The 21,696-nt window shown below is 32.4% G+C and overlaps 1 protein-coding gene, 1 long non-coding RNA gene and 1 other non-coding gene across 6 annotated transcripts in view; 1 reads left to right on the forward strand and 2 right to left on the reverse strand.

Annotated features, from left to right (window-relative positions):
- LOC138856471 (uncharacterized) overlaps positions 1 to 4,566 on the forward strand; it is a 158,080-nt gene extending 153,514 nt beyond the window's left edge. The window contains exon 3 of the long non-coding RNA XR_011395688.1: positions 4,526 to 4,566. This is a non-coding gene — a long non-coding RNA (uncharacterized lncRNA). The remainder of the gene's footprint in view (positions 1 to 4,525) is intronic.
- The window catches only part of spz3 (Spaetzle domain-containing protein 3), a 61,200-nt gene that overhangs the window by 9,945 nt on the left and 29,559 nt on the right, over positions 1 to 21,696 (reverse strand). For all 4 annotated transcript variants that reach the window (XM_070107605.1, XM_036366867.2, XM_070107604.1 and 1 more), the window contains exon 3: positions 11,540 to 11,673. In XM_070107605.1, the coding sequence (XP_069963706.1) occupies positions 11,540 to 11,673 (134 nt within the window). The remainder of the gene's footprint in view (positions 1 to 11,539; positions 11,674 to 21,696) is intronic.
- On the reverse strand, positions 344 to 414 carry TRNAG-GCC (transfer RNA glycine (anticodon GCC)). The gene has a single exon. It is a non-coding gene; the product is annotated as a tRNA-Gly (tRNA).

The raw sequence follows: 21,696 nt of genomic DNA on the forward strand, positions 1-21,696 counted from the left end.
TTACGCCTTCTTATTATTTTCGCGTTATGCTCACATTCCGAAATTCATCAAAATAAAATATTACGAATGTAAATGTAAAAAAAATTTAGTTAATATACCTATTTCAAAATTTAAATAAAATACTTCTGAAATTCTCGACCCAAAATAATGAGCTATCAAAATCAAACGTCAAAAATCTTCAAAAATCAGAATTAAACCTGTTTGAATTACAATAAACCCAGCTTAGTAAAAAGCTTGAAGGCAGAAATTTACACTCTACCATACACCATATACTGATGTAGTTACTTCTTTCAGGAAGGTTTTTTTATATAGTATTCTAAAAAAACGGCAAAAAATTTACTTATGCATCGGCCGGGAATCGAACCCGGGCCGCCCGCGTGGCAGGCGAGCATTCTACCACTGAACCACCGATGCTTGATATCTATTTCTCCTATATACTTTAGGCGGTGAAGCCTTTCTAAGCGCATTTTTCCTAATAAAAGTACAATATCAGCTACGCTTAAGTCAAGTTTGTAAAACTGGATTTGAATGCTGCCGGCTCCATAAATATACATACAAACATGCTACTGAAGATGTTGCTAAGGCATACTTCCATATAAATACATATATGTATGTATATAAAAGCTAGCATATTGTAGTAGTCAGTACTACTTCGTGCTATCAGTTCATAACAGTTTAAGTTTAATGGAATATAATATAAACGAATCACTTCTTATCACTGATAAAATACATATACAATATATTTAATTATGTTTGTTTGTATTGGGTAAATAATTTTGATTTGCGAAAAGTCTAAAAATAATTAATCAACATGTCCGACAGAAACCTGATATTTGATAAGTTTCGCTGTAAACAAAAAATTGCGATTGCCACGAAGCTTTGATACCCTACAAAAAAAGGTTGAGATGTTGCATTCCTTCGCACCATTTTTTAGACATATTGCTACGTAAGAAATCATCGATAAACCGGAAAACAGTTGGGCCTAGAGTGAGCGTAATAAGAATTGGTCAACTGTCAGTACTCGATAGTCCTCAATTTCCTTCTGAACCGGGGTACATCACATAAGAACTATGATTCCTAAGCCTCAGCAAAGTTAACCTTTCCCTAATTGTAGTATTTCTAAACGGAATTTGGACGACCATGAATTTGGTGCTGCTAAAGGTCTTGTCTAGTATACTAGTTGAAGAAGTTGTTGGAATAAGACCAATTAAAATAATATCATCACTTCCTTATGAGCTGTCCTGCCTTTGTAAGACTAAGGTTAAAACACCTGTGACTCCACACCCATAGTTATTAAGTGGCATTGGGGCAAATGAAAACTTTTTTTATTTGACAAGATATCTTCCCGAAATTTGACATAGACAACGGTACAATCTTCGAACTTATTGTTCAGATTGCTGAAACTGACCGATAAAAATCAAAATAGAAATCTTTCTAAGCCCTTTTATGCTATAAAATATGATCTTGTGAAGGGTATTATAGTATGAGTCAAAGTTTTTGTATACTTACCTATTAGGTATACCTATTGAACAGGGCTCTACCCAACCTTAATATTTTTCTCCCTATCCCCCTTAACACATAGTTGACATTTCAGTTTATCAGTAATAAATAAAGATAAATATCTCCCAATAATAAAATTGAGGAGGATGCACCAAAATTCCATTGCTAGGCTTTCCTTATTATTCCTCTTGTGTGTTGTTGCTACATTTGGTGTTTGCGGTTGCCACAGTTTTTAATGTCGCATCAAAACTGTCAGTCGTACAAATGCTCGACCTCATTGCGTGGCTGTCAAAAAACCGTGTTGCCAAACGATTGCGGCAAACATTCTTTTGTTGGATTTTTAGAAAGGCAACAACAAAAGAAGCCAACTAACAACTACCGACCATTAAACAGCAGGCAACCGATACGCCAAAAAAGTTGAATGCACCTGCTGTAAGCATTTGTGGAGTTTAAATGAAAACAAAAAAAATTAAAAAAAAAATACATATTTTCAAAGTGCCGAATTCCAAAAGTTAGCACTGTCGCAGTACAACCTTTGACAGTTGATGAAGTAGAAGGAAGCAAAAGCACCAGGTGATGGCGGGGTGTATGCCGCTTAATTGCTAAAATCGTGCTAATACGATTTGATGGTGATAAAAAGCGGTGTCATAAAGAATTTGTCTTTGGATTTTCCTTTTGTTTTGTTATTTTGCTTTGAAAATTTTGAGTTTTTTTATACCGTCTATGATATATATCATAGAGTTACAGTTCTCATACGATTAAAGCTAGGTACATAGAGATGCCAGCTTTGGCCAAAGTTAAGCCATTAAATGTTTTTATTTCAGTCTTTCAACATTATTCACAGTTTGAGTTTAAGTAGAACTCAATGAGGTTGGGACTCCTTCCTTGAGGAAATCATAGAAGTTGTCGAAGGTTTTCTTTTAGGAATGTGTGGGGACTAATATTACTTTTTAAGATTTCTAGCTATATAGTGTGAGATATGTATATTTCTTTAGTATATAGTCGGACTGCGGTTAAGTTCGGTTAAGTTCACCTCTTTCGTGTTTTTAAAATCTTTATTAAAGTAATAGATAACCGACTGGATTTCAACTAATTTTAATTTTCGGTTATGCATATTTTGCAGGTCGATTCAAGTCAAAAAATGTCAATTTCGACTGGTTCTGGACAAAGATGTGGCAAAAAGTGCTCTAATATGATTAATCAATTAAATTTTCCTTCCACTTTTCTCTACGTAACGTCGAAATAAATTTCTGTGAAAACATCCACTACCTTATTTTAGGTAAACACAAAATTTTTTATTTATTATTTCATGTGGGGTATACAACTATAAGCGTATGTCACTTATTCACCATGTAGCCTACAGTTTACCGCTATGTCACAAAGACCTTGCAATGCCATCTAACATTTTAATTTGAAGTCGTCTTCTTAGTTTCCAGGCAATTTTCTTAGCCATAAAGCAAAGTTTAAATGCACTATGATGTCTTAAGCGCTTCGTTTGCTTTATTTTAAGTAATTTGTATATCTGCTGCACGATTTTTGAATTATAACGCCAACAATTTGCAATAATTTTTAATGTAACTAAAGCATAACATGTGATGAGCTTTAATGTTCTTACATAAATGCTTCAGCACGATTTCTTGCCAACATTTGCAGTTGTTTAGATGAAATCCGGTAAGCACTTGTTCACAAAGGTTGAATGAGGTGAATTCAATTTAGTTGTGTTGTAAGAATAATTCGAAATTATTGCAAATTGTTGTAGGTACATTTGTGCATTATTATTTAAATTTTTCCTACGTCGGTTTTCGAAATTATCCAAATTTATTAGTACAATTTTTGAAGAAACAGTTTAAATATTATTCGAATTATACGTGTTCTCCGACAACGCTGAGAAAGGACAGAAAAAAATTGATAGTGATTGGAACATTTCTCTCCGAGTAATTCCGAAAGCAAATTTTAAAAAGTAAGGAATGCAAAATTCGGTCGCAACCGTACATTTTTGTTCAGTTGGTCTTATTGTCCGTGCTAAATTTCATGAAGATATCTCGTCAAAGACAAAAGTTTTCAATACAAACACTTGATTCCGATCGTTCTGTTTGTATGGCAGCTATATGTTATAGTGATCCGTTATCGACAGTTCCGTCAAATGAGCAGCTTCTTGGGGAGAAAAGGGGGTGATCGATATTTCAGATCCATATCTTGAAAACTGAGGGACTAGTTCGCGTATATACTGACAGACGGAAATGGCTAAATCGACTCAGTTCATTATGCTGCTCATTTATATATATATTTTATTCGGTTATATTGGGTATATGGCGGCTAGAGAAATTATTGACCCGATTTTACGCATTTTTAACACGAGGGTACACTATTGTCAGGAAATGACTCTCTTCGAATTGAAATAATATGTCTCACAGATTGGGGTATATGGGGGCTTGAACAATTATGATCCGATTATGACTAATTTTAGACTATCATGACTAGACTATCATATCAAAAGAGCACTATTTGTGCAAAGTTTTATCCCAATATATTGTTTGGTGATTGATTTTATACGAAAAAGTCGAGAATCATATGGAATTTAAAATTGTGCTCTATGGGAAGTAGGCGTGGTTGTAATCCAATTAGTCCATTTTCACAATGTAACATAGGATCATCAGGATAATGTGAGGTATCAAATTTGGGTGAAAGCAGTGAAGCAGTGAGGTATGGAATTTTACCTAAAGGTGGGCGGTACCACGCTCATTGTCCAATTTAGATACTGACTTAAATGAAGCTTTATTGTAGAACTAACCTCTTTGAACTCTGAAAACCACTAATTTTGTGATCGTATTTAGATGGGTGTTCTTTTGTCACTTGCTAGCTCGCTAACAATACTAGATTTCAAGTTTCTCAGTTTATAACAGAACTCTTTGAACCATAAACATTTTGTTTTTGAGTTTTTGTTTTTAAGCCAGTGTTCTTTTATCGTTAACTAATAACGTTAGTTCATATTTTAAATTAATAAAAAATATGTTTTTTATTACAGTGTTCAGCGCAAATTCACTCGATGAGCATATATATCACAGAGTAAGTACTTTTTTTTATTAAAAAACTATAATTCTTTTAAATGTTATAATTGTTTGATAGTTTGACGAATTAAACTAAATAAATCACCATAATCACAACGAGTAATTGAGCAAGTACTTAGTTAAAAGTTGAAGCAGATAATTTGAGGAAACCATTTTAATTGACCACCAGACAACAAAAGCTGCCAATTTAAAGTCACAAATCAATTATATAAATTTCTATTCAACTACTGCTCCCTTCATTAGGCAACTAAACAAAGTGTTCAAACTTTCTATACTCCTGCCACACCCAGTCAACTTTTTTAAAGATCAAACGCTACTTTACCTAATTTTGTAGGAATTTACTAATTAACCAGCAATTAACTGATTTTTACTAACAATGTCATGTGACTCAGAGCAACAACAAAAATACCAGTGTAAAAAAAACTACAAAGCCACGCAAAGCGTAGCGCTTTTCTTAGTCACTAGTTAAGGACCTTGAATTAGTGAACTAAGAGCACTCTTTGTATTTAGCTATTTAATTCTTATGAAATCAAATTATTTTACGATGTTAGCAAAGTAAAACAAATCAATAGTTTTACTTTTTTGTTTTGCTTTATACAGTTATGTAGTTAAGTCGGTCGAGACGACTAGTTGTTGCATACGAGTATGCTAGGGGTTTTTTTCTCAAAGTCTATAATAAATTGCTTAAACTAATTTAATTAGTATTAAGCTGCTAAAAGCTAAAGCATTGACTGAAAAGGTTATACAAAACCCTTGACTTCAAAAGAATTATATGAAAAAGGTATATGAACTTTGAGTTAAGCGGGGAGGTGCGTGATAAAAGTTATGACATTTAGAAATGAATTGATGGCTTTTATAATGAATTATCCTATTTTCATTTAAAATGTCTAAATTATTATTCAAATTTATTTAAATTGTACAACTAAGAATATATGTAAGCTAACTTGTAGTGGAACTGAACTATAGATACTCTGGCAAATCTAGAGATTGCAAAAACAATATATTGCGGAATGGCTGTCGAAAATATTGAGGAAAGAGATATGAGTACAGGACTGGACGTAATCGTTTCATGAAAAGTGCTTTGTCAGAGCTGTCCATTTTTAATAAACTGATAAACTATTGACCCAGGCTCGACTTAGAAATATATTTAAAATGCTGAATATAATTTTTTTCTCATACTTGTTCTTAAAATTGGAACTGTTCTTGAACTGTTCCAGAATTTTATTTGGTAACGTTCTCAAGTAAGATTTTTGGAATCTTACTAAACATAAAATTATATTTGGCCTTCTCTCATTTAGTAGTCCAATTATTTTGGAAGAAATGTAAAGTAGTACTGAAATTATTTTGGAAGAAATGTAAAGTTTTATCGAGTTACGATTTAAATAATATTTTACAATTTGAATCTGAAAGGCTTACAATTTTATTTCGATAAAAATTTGACCAGCAATCGATTGAACTAATCCTAAGGTTGTAGAAAATTCTTGGAAAGTGATTCTTAGAGGTTTTGGTGCGTTTTACATTAGAGTTACTAGAACTAAACATTAAATATGCTAAAATAGCTTTTCAATGTCATTTCTGCGATTTAGTAAAAGTCAAATTCAGGGAATTTTTTGACAACGGTTCTTGAATCTAAAAAAGACGTTTGAAACATTTTTAAATTACGTTTTAGGCGAGCTATGGCTATTCAAGCCAAGTCCAATAAGGTGGAGGGTCTACAAAAATAATAAATAATAAGGTGGAGGGGTTTGCCGAAAAGTTTGTAACACTCAGAAGGAAATGTTAGCGACCCTATAAAGTATATACATATATACCACAAATTATCGGCGTGACGAGCTGAGTCGATTTAGCTGATAGATAGGGACTATACGCAAACTAGTCCCTAAGTTTGTGAGGCATCGATCTGAAATTTTGTATACGTTCCTTATTCCTCAATGGGCTGCTTATTTGTTGGAATCGTTGATATCGGACTACTATAGCATATACTCTGACATACAAACTGAACGATCAAAGCCAAGTCGTTGTATGGAAAACTTTTTTATTTGACGAAATATCTTCACGAAAATTGACATGGATTTATGTTTAAGACAATGGTACAATCTTCGTTCAAATTGTTCAGATCGGACCACTATAGCATATAGCTGCCATACAATTTGAACGATCTAAATCAAATTTTTGTATGGAATTTTTTTTATTTGACAAGATATCTTCACAAAATTTGGCATACATTATTATTCAAGGCATCGCTACAATCTCCGAACAAATGTTCGGACAATCATAGCATAAATGGTAGCTGCCATATAAAATTTGATCGATCAGTTTGTCCTTGTATGGAAAACAAGTGACGAAATATCTTCATGAAAGCAAATATATTGTTCAAATCGAATCACTATAGCATTTAGCTGCCAAAGTTAAAGCTTTTATCTTAATTTCTTTGTTGTTTGTTATTTGTTTTGGCTTTTTTTACAATATCACCTTCCAGTCTTCACGCATATTTATAAAACTATCCAAATGCCTTTTAATCATTATTAAAATCAGCCTACATCAACTTTTAACACGCACGTTTTTCTTTTATCAAAAATACATATTTTTTGCATATGCTCAAATTAAGAGCGAATTCGTGGTGGTTTTACCTACTGCTCTCGGATCCCTTCTCTCCCTCTATCATCACAACAGGTGTCCGCTTATATCGAACACATTTCAACGTTTGCGGAAACGAGCTGGCCGTTGTGATAAATGAAGGTCGCCCATAGACTCCGCAATGTGCTGAAGAAGCACGTTTATTGAAATTTGCAAAAAGTTTAAAAATTAATATGAAAAAAAACCTACAAGAAGTGCGTTAAGAGGAGCGTGGCTAGTTAGGACAGTGTCACAAGAGCCGCAAAGAAGAATTTATTAAATAACAATAAAATTTAATAGAAATTTAAAAGGAAAATGAGAACAATTTAAAAGTGTCAGCATCATAAAAATAACAAAATAGAAACAACAAAAATAAAAAATGTGGTGTTGCTGCTTAACGCTCGATTTGAGTTTGAGAATATTAACATTGTGATTTGGCTATTGACCTTCGTGCAATGCTTTTGATATTAATTTCAAAATTCTTAAAACGAATTTCGTCACAAATCTCGCTTTTATTGTGGCTGCTTAGCGTGTTATTTAATATAATTGATATGCGCTTTTTCAGTTGTGTGACGTGCACATGAGCAGCACCAACAGCTTGTTGGTGTTATTGTTGTGCGCGTGCCGTTGAAAAGAAGCGTATGTCGTTTAATCCTTCTTAATTACTACCTATTCATTTTTGCAACTTCCCATGATTTATTTGCATTTACCCTTTTTCAATTGATTCACGCTCAACACCTGTTGGCGCTCCACCGTTTGATTTATGCATATCCATATGTCAGCAAACAAACTCACAATTATTTATATTTGTTTTTCCGCTACGCAATCAAATCTTTTACACATATCAATTATTTTTTAAAATAATTTTGCCATAAATCTCAATTTTTATTAATTTATTTAATTTAAAAAATCTTTTCAAACAATTTTTTTCTTGCTTATTTTTAAAATACTTTCCCCTTTTATTATATTTTTGCATTCACACTTTCTGCTATAAAAATACACACATCTTTCGCATTCTGTCTGCATCATATTTGTCCCCAGACATGTCTGCCGTCGTATGCGTCGTCGGTCATTGACCAATTCGCTCTATGAGTTCAGCAATGAAGTCCATTTATGTCTCATTGGGTATGTAAACAAGCAAAATTGGCACATTTGGGACGAAGAGCAACCATTTCATCTAGAAAAAACAACGGTTTGGTGTGGTTTGTAGGTCCATATTTCTTCAAAACTGATTAAGGACTATTTAATATGAAGAAAACCTCGTTGTTCGCACTATTAAAAATGGTGATGTTGGCTTGGAAGACGAAAAACGTTCTAGGCTGCCTAAGAAGTTTGAAGACCACTAAAGATTGTTGCCAAACACAAAAAGAGGTTGCAAATCGTTTCAGAAACAAAAAAGAAATTGTGTGCCATATGAGTTGAAGCCATGAAAGAGGGAAAGACGATTCGCATGTCAAAAATGCAATTTGAAAGCTACAAAAATAAGTCGTTCTGTGATTGTGACTATTGATGAATAATAGATTAATTACGACAAACCTAAACGAAAAAAATCATATGTGAAACTTGGCCAACCAGCCAAATGAACGTTAAAGCCGAATATCCAAGACACCAAGGTAATGCTCTGTATTTGGTGAGATCAACACACAATATATAGGAGCAATGAATGGGGAGCAATGAATGGGGAGCAATGAATGGGGAACGCTACCGATAACAACTCATAACATTGAAACAAAATGAATGAAAATGAAAATAGGTAATCAATTCTTATCATGACAACGCTCGTCCTTATTGCAAGACTGATTAGAAGTTATTTAGAAAACAGCGACTGGGTCGTCTTGCCTCATCCGCCTTATAGCCCGGACCATGCCTTTCTGACTACCATTTGTTACGGTCGATCCAGTATGCCCTCACTGGAACAACGTTCACATCAGAACAGGGTATACAAAATTTGCTTGATGTATTCTTGGTCGCCAACTGGCGCGGTTTTTTTTTTTGGGTGAAACCCACAAATTGCCAGAAAGATTTGAAAATATTATATATTTGGACTTAAAAACAATGAAATTTACAAAGTTATCACCGATTTTATACAAAAAAATTGTGCTAATAGAAATCAGTAAAATATGTGTATTAAAATGTAGAGGTTCAAAATAGTTTGAAGTTGGGAAAAATTTTGTAGAATATTGCTATCTTATTAAATTTTTTTAATTACTTGAGAACACATGCAAATTTACAAGTAATTTTGTCAATGAATTCATTGTTTACAAGCCATTTGAAGTTCACGCGTCTGAGTATTTTTTTAATATGGAAAAAATTTAATATTGTGCAGTGATTAAATCCTTTATTTTGGGCTGGTGAATTTAAATGTTGTCGTACTAGGCTTGAAGACAATTCATGCGAAGGACGACCAAAAACCGCAAACACAACCACAACAGAAATCATTGAGCAAGCTCATAATATTGTTAGTCAAGATCCAAGTTTGACTAAGTGTGAAATCGCTAATGCCGCGGGCATCTCAGACAAACGAGTACTTCATTTTTTACATAGAGAATCACATATGAAAAAGCTGTTTACGAAGTTAGTGCCACACACGTTAACAATTCAACTAAAACTGGATCGAAAACAAATTTCTCAGCATAATTTGAAGCGTTTTAAGCACAATAAAACCAATTTCTTGCGTTGTTTTATAACTATGGATGAGACTTGGATCTACCACCATGATCCTAAATTGTAACAAGAATGTTTACAATGGACTGCAGCTGGTTGTTTAGCTCCAAAGCAAGTGAAGTCACAACGATCAGCAAACAAGGTTTTGGCATCAGTTTTTTGCTATGCATAAGAAATATTATTGATTAATTAGCTGCAGAAAGGTAAAACAATCAACTCTGAATATTTACTCTGAATTATTGCAGCCTTTGAATAGCTGGATGAAAAAATTCGTAAGAAAAGACCTGGTTTAAAGCACGAAAAATTAATTTTTCATTAAGACCATTCATCTGCTTACAAAGGTGTTTTAACAATGACAAAATTTAAAGTACGAATTGCTTGATCATCCACCGTGTTCACCAGATTTGGCTGCCAGCGTCTACTACCTCTTCAGAAACCTGAAACAATTCCTTCGTGAAAAGCGCTTTTCATCGAATGAAGAAGCTTTTACAGCCGTAGATGGGTATTTTGCAGAGCTTCCGGAAAGTCATTATAGCGATGGCATTGGAGGATCATTAGAATAAGTGTATTAAAGTTAAGGGAGATTATATTGAATAAAAAAATATATTTCGTACGAAAAGCAGTATTTTTTCATTTCGATCGCAGAAACTTTTTAATCAGCTTGTATATCGATTTGTTTGCCTAATAAATATGGTTATGAAATATCTGCAATACTTATCTCTTTTCATTTTTTTTTTATACACAAATTCGCTTTTATGCACATTTACATAATGGAATTCAGATGTTCTGTGCCTTTAACATATTATAAAAAGTTACTTTGCATATTAAACAATAACAATAATAACTTAAAATTATTTAAAATATAAGCGAAACTAATGGGAAAAAAGACGTAGATATTTTCGGCCTTCAGAACTGTCAAACTGGATTATGTATTACACTATGTTAAATATGTATAAATATTGTAATAACTCCTCTAATATATTAATTATTACAAAAATAAAAAATCAAATAATGGCAAAGCTAAACAAAGCAGTGTTTTACAATAAGTAATCAAAATCATTGAAAAAATTTAAATCTTTAAAAATATACAAAACTATAAACTAAAACTAACTAAAAATAAATCGATAAATTCGATATTTACCATATATTATATTTATAATATATTTTTGTTGAAGAAATCGAATTAAAATTTTTTTTATTTATTTTTTACGAAAACAAATTTAAAAATATTTCTCTGAGTAATTAAAATTTTTCTTTCACTTATGTGAATATTTTCAAATACTGCAAATCTTTGTTGACTAGTGTGTTTTATGAACCATATATGTATAAATAGATCACCTCATTGGCCATTAACTAATGACAATTATCTGCACATTTATCATATATGCAAATTATGCGGAATATCGACTATTGAACTGCTCTAACGCCTTTTAAATGTCATTTATAATAAAAACAGACACACATACATAAACATGTACCGGATAAACGAGTCTCGGTATGTTGAAAACGTGCGCCAACTCTCGTGTGCTTTGTGAAGAAGGTATTTTCATAGAGTTAATATTATATTTAAACAGTTAAAAATTTATTTACAAATAGTAAATATTATTATATTATTTTCATATTTTAGAGAAATCTCACTGCTTCATATGGAGTATACATGGGTTGCTGTTTTATAAACTTTTTTGACTTACCGGTATTTGTACAAACGATCCGTTGTTGAGTGTGGGATACGAAAATAACGGTACCACTGGCGCCGTACCATTTTTCAGGAATATCGGCCCTTGTATTGGCGTCACTGTGGGCATTGGTGATTTTTTATTGGCATCTGAAAATTTATAACGAAAAATTATCGTATGATTTTTGTTGGAAATATAATTTTTTTAAATTTATAAATATAAGAGTGTAAAATATTACGAAAATGTTTCATAACAGCCGTGCTGGCAGTTTTCAATTCAAATTAATACTTCTATATATAGAGTAAAACTCTTAGTTAGACATCGTTAGGCAATTTTTTTTAAATGAGTACGAAAAGAACACCGAATATGCCAGAGGAACTATCAAAGAATTTCTAGGCAGGAAGAATTTCGAATGAAGTTGGCTGGCGTTACTTGATTGTGTGCAAAATATTCGTAGTGCTTTTCACGTTCACTTATACACATTAGAGTTGTTTCGTTTGTTTGTAACATTTCACTTCAATTCAATAATATAATATATTAAGGGTGTACAGTTTGAAAAATTAATTTAAAAAATTATACATATAACTTGTATTTTCCCCGAGAAATTATAATATTAGCGAGTTTGGTACAGTACGTAATTTCCAATATATTCTATATAATATAACGGCATATAAATTCTCTCTTTTTCGGACCCTAATTGTAGGGTGGTGCCTGCTCTGACTAGTTCGTCTGCTACACAGTTACTAGGGATATCATTATATCCTGGAATCAATTGCAGATTTATCGTGAAATAGGATGTTAGATTCAGCAAGAGATCATAGCTTTCTTTCACTATCTTTGATGAAACCCTAAAAGACTTTAGTGATTTCAAAGTCGCTTGGCTATCTGTATATATAGGTATATATGGATAATTTCCTTGTTGTGAGTGATTTCTTTGTCAGAACAAGAATACTTTCTCTAATTGATGTGATCACCGTTTGAAAGACACTGCAGTTGACTGGTTATCGGAAGCCGATTCTGGTTTCTAATTTTGCTGAAAAGACACCACTTTCCACTCGATTATGTAGTCTGGTGCTATCCGTATACAAGTAGATACTTATCCCTGTATATCTGTCCACCTCAACCCTTTCACCTATTTAAGTTTAATTCTAAAGGATTTCGAAAATCCGTGTTACTGAAAAGAAATGGGAACTTACTAAGTATCTTAGAATGTCAATTATTGGAGAGTAGATTTCCCTAAGTTTAAGAGATGACTTCGCTTACGAGATATCTGAGACAGTAGGCATCTCAAAAGTTCGTAAGACCATTTTACAACACTATTTGACATTGTTTAAGCGCAATCTGAAGCAGTTTCAGTGACATTATGCTAGCGTCGACGAAACATGATACGCCATTGATACACACACAGGTCAAGGAAGAGTCGAAACAGTGAACTTTCTTAGCGAACCTGCTCCGAGGAAGGCGAAAGCTAGCCCATCGACCGGTGAGATGATGTTCTCCGTTTTTTTGGTTTGGTTCGACGCCTAGTTTCAAAAAGTCTTATCGATTACGAAAAATTGTTAAATTGCTTGGTATTTGGTTGTACTATATTAACTAATAGTTTTAGCTTCGAATCATATTGCTCACATATCACAGCTATCAATGTCTGCTCTCCGTTTAAGAATATATGTCTTTCTTAAATAAAAATACACCACAATTTGAGTTAAAATCGTGAAGACTTCCTCTGTGCTTGGAAGTCGGGATATTTGCAAGAAGCAATAAATAATATAATCATATTTTTAAATTACCACAATTGTTAGGTGTTTATGGCTCTTTAATATTTTTAGTGACTCTTTTATTATTTCTTTACTTATTTTTTTTGTTATTTTAAATCAAGTGTGATGCCACGCTGACACAGCACGCCCACCAGTGGCTAACGCCGACACCGCGTCAACAACAACAACAGACAGCTGGCAGCCACCAGCAACCTGTTTGGCGCAAACTCACCTACGTTCAGTCAAACATCATCAATCTCAACAACATCATCAGCGGCCATAATCTGCTTGGAAGTTGTTTTGCATACGTGACGCTGCGTATTGCTGCTGCCGGTGTTTCTTCTTGTTGTTGGTAGCTGTGTGTATGTTTTTGTTATTGCAATGCTTTAATTGCCGCTTTAAAGCTACTTGACAAACATTCCACGCACAGTGGCAATCACAGCTATCGGAGTCATCAACAGCAGCAATAATAATAAGTGCAACAACAAAATATAATAATATTAATGCCATACAAAACAACATTGTCGCAGCTTAATTGACAGCTTTGCAAGCTACTGCTTTTATTATTATTGTCATTTTTATTGCGTTGCACATTGCTGTTGCAGCGATCGCTTGCTTACTCTAACTGTCAATCGGCTGCTTATGAGTCGCCTTTTGATTGGCTCATTTTCATTTCATTTTGACGCTTCTCGGGCTTGTGCTCCACTGGCATTTGTCCCTCATCCATATTGATTCATAACAGACAGACAATTTATTGCATTTTTATGCTTCGGCACAGTTAAATTATGCAGAGCACAACACAGTCCAATAGTTGCCGCAATGTGTTGCAAACTTACAGAAATGGTTTTTCTCATCAAAGACGTGGAACGAGTGCAGCGAGAATTGCAGTTGCATTTTAATTTGACATTGCTTTTATGGGGTTTTGCATATACTTGTATATATAAATACATATATATTTTTATATTTCGCAATTTCATATGTATATGTATGCACATATATGCATTTGAGGGTCTGTTATTCAAGTGCATTGCAATGTCATAAGACATTTTGGGGATTTTCGCAGTGAAATTTCGAAATTTTAGCAAAATGTTGATGGTTGCATGCATACGAGTGTGTATATACGATATATACATACTTGTAATATACTAGACGTTATAAATGGGAAATTGTTGACCTAATTGTTTATCAATAAAAATTTTGATTCATATTTCTGATGGATATATTTTATTTTGTGAGGAACCCATTTTCTTTATAAAAAATGAGCATACCTAAAAAAATGTCTCGAACATATTTTTTGGAGGTGAAAAAGGCTGGAATCGTCATGCTGATTCTTTAATTTCATAAAAATTAAATATTTTCAGTCCAAGATTATTTACAAAAGAATAAAGTAAGAAAAAAATTAGGTTGAGAATCTGCCAAATATCAGATGCTCCCGCCATTTGTTAGCAATCAAGGTCTGGAAACTATTTCATAATGAAATAAAGGAAGGCCCAACGCTGATATATTATTCTGGGAGTAAGAAAAGAGAAACCGAAATTCTTTCTTCGAAGCTTTATTTAACAAATTTTAGAGTTTGTGAAAACAATTTTTATATTAATATTTCGGTACAAAATGAAGGATATTGGGTGAACCAACTGAATCAGATTTTTCAAGAGAGTTTCTATGGACAACGGTGGTCCTAAGGATTAATACTATTTGAAAACAAATAAAACACGAGCCTGAAATCTTTATAAAGTGAGTAAAGTGTGTTTGCACAAAATGGCTGACTTGTAAAAAAAATAATATTTTTAATAAAATTTAAAAATAATTTTTTACCGAAAAAATGAACGGTAAGTTATTATAAAATATAAGTGTTAATAAAAAACCGCGCGTAGTTTGTAAACAATGTTACTTAGTAGTTACAATATAAAGTTAATACATACAATACTCTGCGAGTGCAATTGTCGACCGATTTGCAAAATTCAGTTTCGAAAACAAAAAACGATTGCAATGAATGAACCGAATGAACCGAACGCTTCGACACCGCATAGGATTGTACAGGTAACATTTTTTATTCTACCGATTGAATAATATTTTCAAGACCCTAAAACATACTTTAAGCTAAAAACATAGATATTTTAAAAATCCTAGAATGGTCTAGCCCCTTAAATAATGGTGTTATTCTGGAAAATTTTGGTACCTCACTATATTTTTGTGCCGATGAATTAAATTTTGTTGTTAATATATTTCCCAAAACTTTATTTTGGTGGCACTTCAGGAAATTTGTTGTAATATTTTTCGGATTTTTCATCGATACATATAATTTTTATGGTCTTTTGAGCTATTGCCTGTGTAAGTAATATACATTTCATAGCATATTATATACTATTTTATTTTTTTATTATAAAAATGTTACTTTAATGTAATAAATATTTGGTTATTTCATTTTTTGTGCTTTTTTATGTTAATTACCTATTCGTTAAAATAATTCAATAAATTATATTTATATGTTAAGGGGAGAATAGAAACGACTTCAGCGTCATTATCGTATCGTCACAGCAATGGTATGTGCCACTTCCAGGTCACTAAAATACTTTTCTTTGCATAACCGTTGCCCACTCTGAGACCACTTTCGCATTTCTTTCCTTTGGCGTTCTATATTTCTGGTTTTAAGACTTTCATGATACCAATTGTGTTAGGGTTTAATTTCTTTTTAACCCTGCTACGTTTTATATGTGATTCGTCACGTTCTTCTAGTTTTTCTCGTTACCCGATCGCATCTTTGTATATACAAAGCAGCTCTTCGGTTTTGCCCATTTTATATAGATATTTCCTAAATTACCCTTGTCCGTATAGCATCAGCTCATTTTCTCTTTTGTGGAGGTGATATTCGTTCTTTATTTCTTCAACGTCTACATTTTCTTTCTTTCAAATGCTAGTAAGTCTATGAACTTGCTTTCGCTTATTACCAATACAGCTTCATCAGAAACTGTACGGTATACCGATACTTTCCTCAGAACAGCTGTGCGATACACTTTATCCATTTACCTCGGCTATTCTTCCTCAATGAGTCTGCTCATAACTCCGCTCCGTAAAGCAAGTCATTTGTGTGGTCGATGTCAAATGCTTTTTTTTTTGTTTCGGCCCTCCGGTGTTTGCCATTAATCTGCTAAGTTCAAAAGTTATTTTAAACACCTTTCCCGCAAAGTGTGGATTTTGTGTCCAATAGGTAAGCTTGCAGTCTCACACCCAGGTAATTGACACCCTTTTGTGTTCTTAGAGTCTCTGTTGTTGTCCTCATGTCTATTATAATACAATAGCAATATGCTTTTTTGTTAACAATAATAGCTTTGTTTTTGAAGTGGCAAGTTTAGTATTATTAATTTGAACATTATTTAACTTGAATTAATATTAATTTTGCATTATTATTTAATTTAATTTTATTATTTTTTTTTACAATTTAATATTATTTTAATATTTTTTATTTTACTTTATTTTATTTTATTTCATTTTATTTTGTTTTATTTAACTTTGTTTTATATATTTTATTTTATTTTATATTATTATATTTAATTTAATTTTTTTTTATTTTTATTTTATTTTAATTCATTTTATGTTATTTGATTTTATTTTATTTTATTTTATTTTATTTTATTATATGCCGTTTACTTTTATTTCGTTTTTCAATTTTTTTTATTTTATTTAACATTATTTCATTTAATTTTATTATATCATTTTTGAACCATTTCGCAATGCCACGATATTTATCTGCATTTCGTTAATTGTGTCACTCGCTAAGAGTGCACGAATGCGACTTGCCTGCACAAGTGTAATCGCTGATTGTTAATACATACATACATATGTATGTGCCTCATCGGCGTGTTAATACATGTGTAGTATATAATAATGTGATGTAGGCAATAATTTTAAGGACAGTGCAACGTTTTGTGGGTCAATTAAAGCTACGCGAATGCAGTAAATGCCCACGAATTTCATTTTTACTCTTTAATTTTCTTTAACAACAACAACAAAATCCGGTCATAATTCGTGCAGAAATCAGCCGGCCGACAAGTGAGTTATCGCGACCACGGGCAGAGCTGCTTGCAAATATAGATTGGTCAATAGCGCTGTTGCTCTGATTTTTGTTGTTGTTGTTGTCGCTGATATTGGTTTAAATGAATTGAAATGCAGCCTAGTGCAGTTTTTGGTTGCAATTTCATGCATTACATGTGAAGATGGACTTTCAAAACGACTTTCTCTTCAAGTAACTGGCGTGTACTTTTAACATTTTCATGCAATCTTATGTATATTTATGAGACCCTGTGTGGATTTGGTTTCGTTTTAAAATTGTTTTTGTTTTTTTCCTTGCTTAAGCTTATCAGCGACTCAAGAAATGCACTTGAATTTCGGTTGCATTTTAATCCAAGTGCTTCTTCAGCCAACACGAACGGAGCTTGAGTGCAGACAAAAAACTGTTTTTGTTTTTGTTTTTGTTATTTTCATTTTTTGTTTGCAACTGTTACGAAATTAACAGCAAATTTCAAATTCATGCTTCATAAAGTATGGCAACACTCAGAAGTGGAGCATAAGGGTATTCATTGTTGAAGTATTGAAAAATATTATTGTGGTAAAAAAAAATTATAAAAAAAAATATTTTAAAACACTTAAAAAATTATTTTCACTTTTTTATTTATTTTTAATTTTTTTATAATATTTTTTTTGCTTTTTAGTACTAATTTAGTTTTTTTACCTTAAAAGACAACTTAGACCGTCCGCAATGAAGACACAGAAATCACAACACAAAAAAAAAAAAATATTGTTGTTGTAGGATTACTAATACACTTATATACAATATTTCCTTGAAAAAGCTCATTTGTTGTTATTCTAAAGTAGACAAAGACGCTATAGTCAACACCTCAGGCCCACAACTACTAAAATATATGCAAATGTATGCATGTGCTCCCAAAAACATGTTTCCCTTACAATATGACTTGATCATGAAAACTTGCATAATGTCGGAAATATGCAATGCGTGTAAAATTTTTATACAAACACACTCCAAATGACAAAAAAATATACGTACAAACAAACCACGTTGCATACTCATTTTGCTACAAAAGCCTCAACAGGTAGGCTGCTGCACATATAAACATACATACAAAGTTACCCATGTGACAACAGTTCAAGTGTGCCTCGAGAGCAACGAGATGTAGAGCATTGATTATAAATTTGCTTGTAACAGCAAGTGAAGGCGGCAAAGAGGTTGCTTATGCTGTAAGGCGGGCGGAGGCGGTCAAACGCTTGTTTATTTGCTCTGGCTTGACTTTTATTTATTATCGTGAGAAATTTGTATTTTGATATTTTGAATATAATAACAAACACGTCTACTGGTTTAGCTGGTAGCTTACTGTTGAAATACAAAAATTTGTTTGTGCAATTGGTTAGCGCAGATTGTATGTAAACAAAAGACTTAAGCAACGAACTTGCTGCGTAGAACATTAACAAATGAGAGTTTGACTACTGTTTAGCTGTTTTTTGGTAGTCATTTTGACTTTTGGGAGTGATTTTGAATTATAAAAAAAAATATTAATATCAAAAAAGATTAACAGATTTTTATTTATGCATAGCTTTATTAGTTTTAATATATCTGTCATTATTTAAAATCTTTTTTATTATGTTTTTTTTTCTTAAATTTGGTAATTATTAACTATAAAAAGGGCTGTTAAAGACTAGAGCAGATGTTTACCAATTCATAATAATAATGATCATCATGAATTTTCAATCATGATTAATTCTCACCTCAAAAATATATATAAAAAAAGAAAAAACGTTAACCTCGGTTGCACCGTAGCTATAATACCCTTCACAAATGCAAAAGATTCCTACTTTGATCGGTCAGTGCTCCAATCAGATTCTATGTTATTTCTAATTTCCACGGATATTGCACGTTTGCTTTAAACAATAATCCATGCCAAATTTGGTGAAGATATCTCGTCATATGAAAAAGTTTTCAATACAATAACTTGATTTAGTTCATTTAGTTTGTATGTACAAGTAAGCTTGATACTGTAGTGGTCCGATATCGGTGGTTCCGACAAATGAGCAGCTCCTTGGGAAGAAAAGGAGGTGATCAAAGTTTCTGATCAACAACTCAAAAACTGAGGGACTAGTTCGCGTATATACAGACAGACGGACATTAGGTTGGGTCAAAAAACGATTATTATTTTTCGCTTGGTACTCTGAAAAATAAGTTCTTAGATAGCGTTAAGAAAGTCTCTCCAAGTATGAGCCTTGTAACGGAAAGGTCCTCCGTCTTATAGGTTTCTGTTTTTTTCTTATTATCAGATAGAAAAATTAAAATCTTGCATCAAATTACTTGAAAAACATCTTGATTTTGTTTGCATGCTCTACAAAAAGATTTTTTACGATTTTTTCGTAAACCTAACCATATAAAAAATATTAGCATTTAATAATTGAATATTTTGAATTTTTTTTTCTTATGAATTTTATAACTCAATGAAAAAGAATCAGCATAAATCGAAAAATTCATAGTTTGTTGGAAATTTATTGCTTACTAAAGTAGCCGTTTTTAGTTTCAAAAACCAATTTTCAAAATCACCGTCACCCATCGTAACCCTATTGTAAATGGTGAAGGTCCAAAAATTAGTCCAGTAGCCGCTATTTAGTATCAGAACGTCTATTTAAAAGCTTTTACATAGTCAAAAACATATTTAATAAAAAATTAAAAAAATAAACGGGATCTCTTTTTTCTTACACTCAAAGTATATTGTCCAAATAAAACGTTTTTTAATAGCTATAGATTGGCCAAAAACTAAAAAGCTTCTTTTTTTTAAATATTTAGTTCAAACTGTGTATAAAGTGAAATATTCTAAAAATACCAGAATACTTTATTTCATACGCAGTTTTTGTGAAAATATAGCAGAGAGCGAATCGTCTGTGATGATAGCAGTTTTAGGTCGATACCTTCAATTTTCGTTTAAAAAAAACCATAAGAGGTAACACAGTGAGCTCAAAGCCAATCAAACTATTTAAGACAAATTACTTTTAGACTACATTTGCCTACAAAATAAATGCAACAGACGTTATAATAAATCCTTAAGTACCATGTTCAGTTATATGGTTTAATAACATCAATGTTAGTGTAGTAGTAGTTTATGATAAAAATTGGCTCTCTTGTCTGCATAAAGTCATACCGGTAACCCGCCAAAGTAAGGAGTGAAGATTACCAATATGGGTAATCTTACCAATAGAACCAACACAAAAAAAAACAAACATCCTTCGTTCGTGGACTTATTGAACGAACGAGATTCAAGCTCAATACTGTAAACACGTATTTTCAATTTTATTTTTATTGGATGTCTTATTCGTCAAAATAACATAATATAATCTAAAACTGTAGTATAGCAACATACTAAACTAGTAGTATACAAATTTAGCTTTGACAAGCAGCTTTTGAATGTCTAATATATCTACATATATAATATATATTTATGCACTTTTAATGAAGAAAAACCACAAATGTAGATTTTCTAAAATGAAGGCAAATCACAATAACAGCAACAATAACAGTAAATAAGAATTATAAAAATATAAAACGTCTCGCTTGCCTTGAAATGTGGTGCGCTGCAGTAAAGTGCCGCATAACCTAACCGCAACAATCAGAACAAGTAAATCGCCCGCCGCTATTAATGCTGCTACCAATAGACCAATCAATAGCTTTAGTCACCAACAGCAATCATGTGCAACTACAGTGAACACGCGTTTGTTGTTGTTGTAAGTAAATGGAAAAAATAACGTAACAAAGCGCCAGCAGCAATGGTGGTCAATAACTGTCGAAACAAAGCGCAGACAGACATTGTTGCAGCAGGCATGCGGTGCACAAACACATATACATAAATATAGGTATATATATGTATTTATGGATTATATACACATATATATTTTTATGAGCAACGCATACGCTGCAGTTCTCATTTGTTGTTAATTGCAATTTGAATGGCTTTTAAGCACTCGTTTATATATTTGATATATCCATATGTCTATACATATCGCTAACTGCAGCTGATCATTTTCATATGTCACACACACATATACAAATACAAATGTTTTGTATGCTGTTGACACCATCAACTGCTGTTTGTTCAAAGCAAAGAGATTTGAAACAGAGTTAACCGCCCGAGTTAGCAATTTGAAATACTCTAAATGATGATGGCTGCGCAGGCGCACGTATTCGGGCTCTTGTTGCTGTGGTCGCAAGTTGTTATACATGTAACGGTGCTATGATATTTATGAAATCTTTTATATTTAGATTTAATAGCAAGCAAATGGCGTTGAATAAATTGCAATGACATTTATTGGCAGACGATTAAATTTTGAAAATATGTCTTATCCATAAAACATATTCAGTTTAATTAGTCG

The sequence above is a fragment of the Bactrocera oleae genome, chromosome 3 (genome assembly GCF_042242935.1).
Source record: "Bactrocera oleae isolate idBacOlea1 chromosome 3, idBacOlea1, whole genome shotgun sequence".
NCBI classification, from domain to species: Eukaryota; Metazoa; Arthropoda; class Insecta; order Diptera; family Tephritidae; genus Bactrocera; species Bactrocera oleae.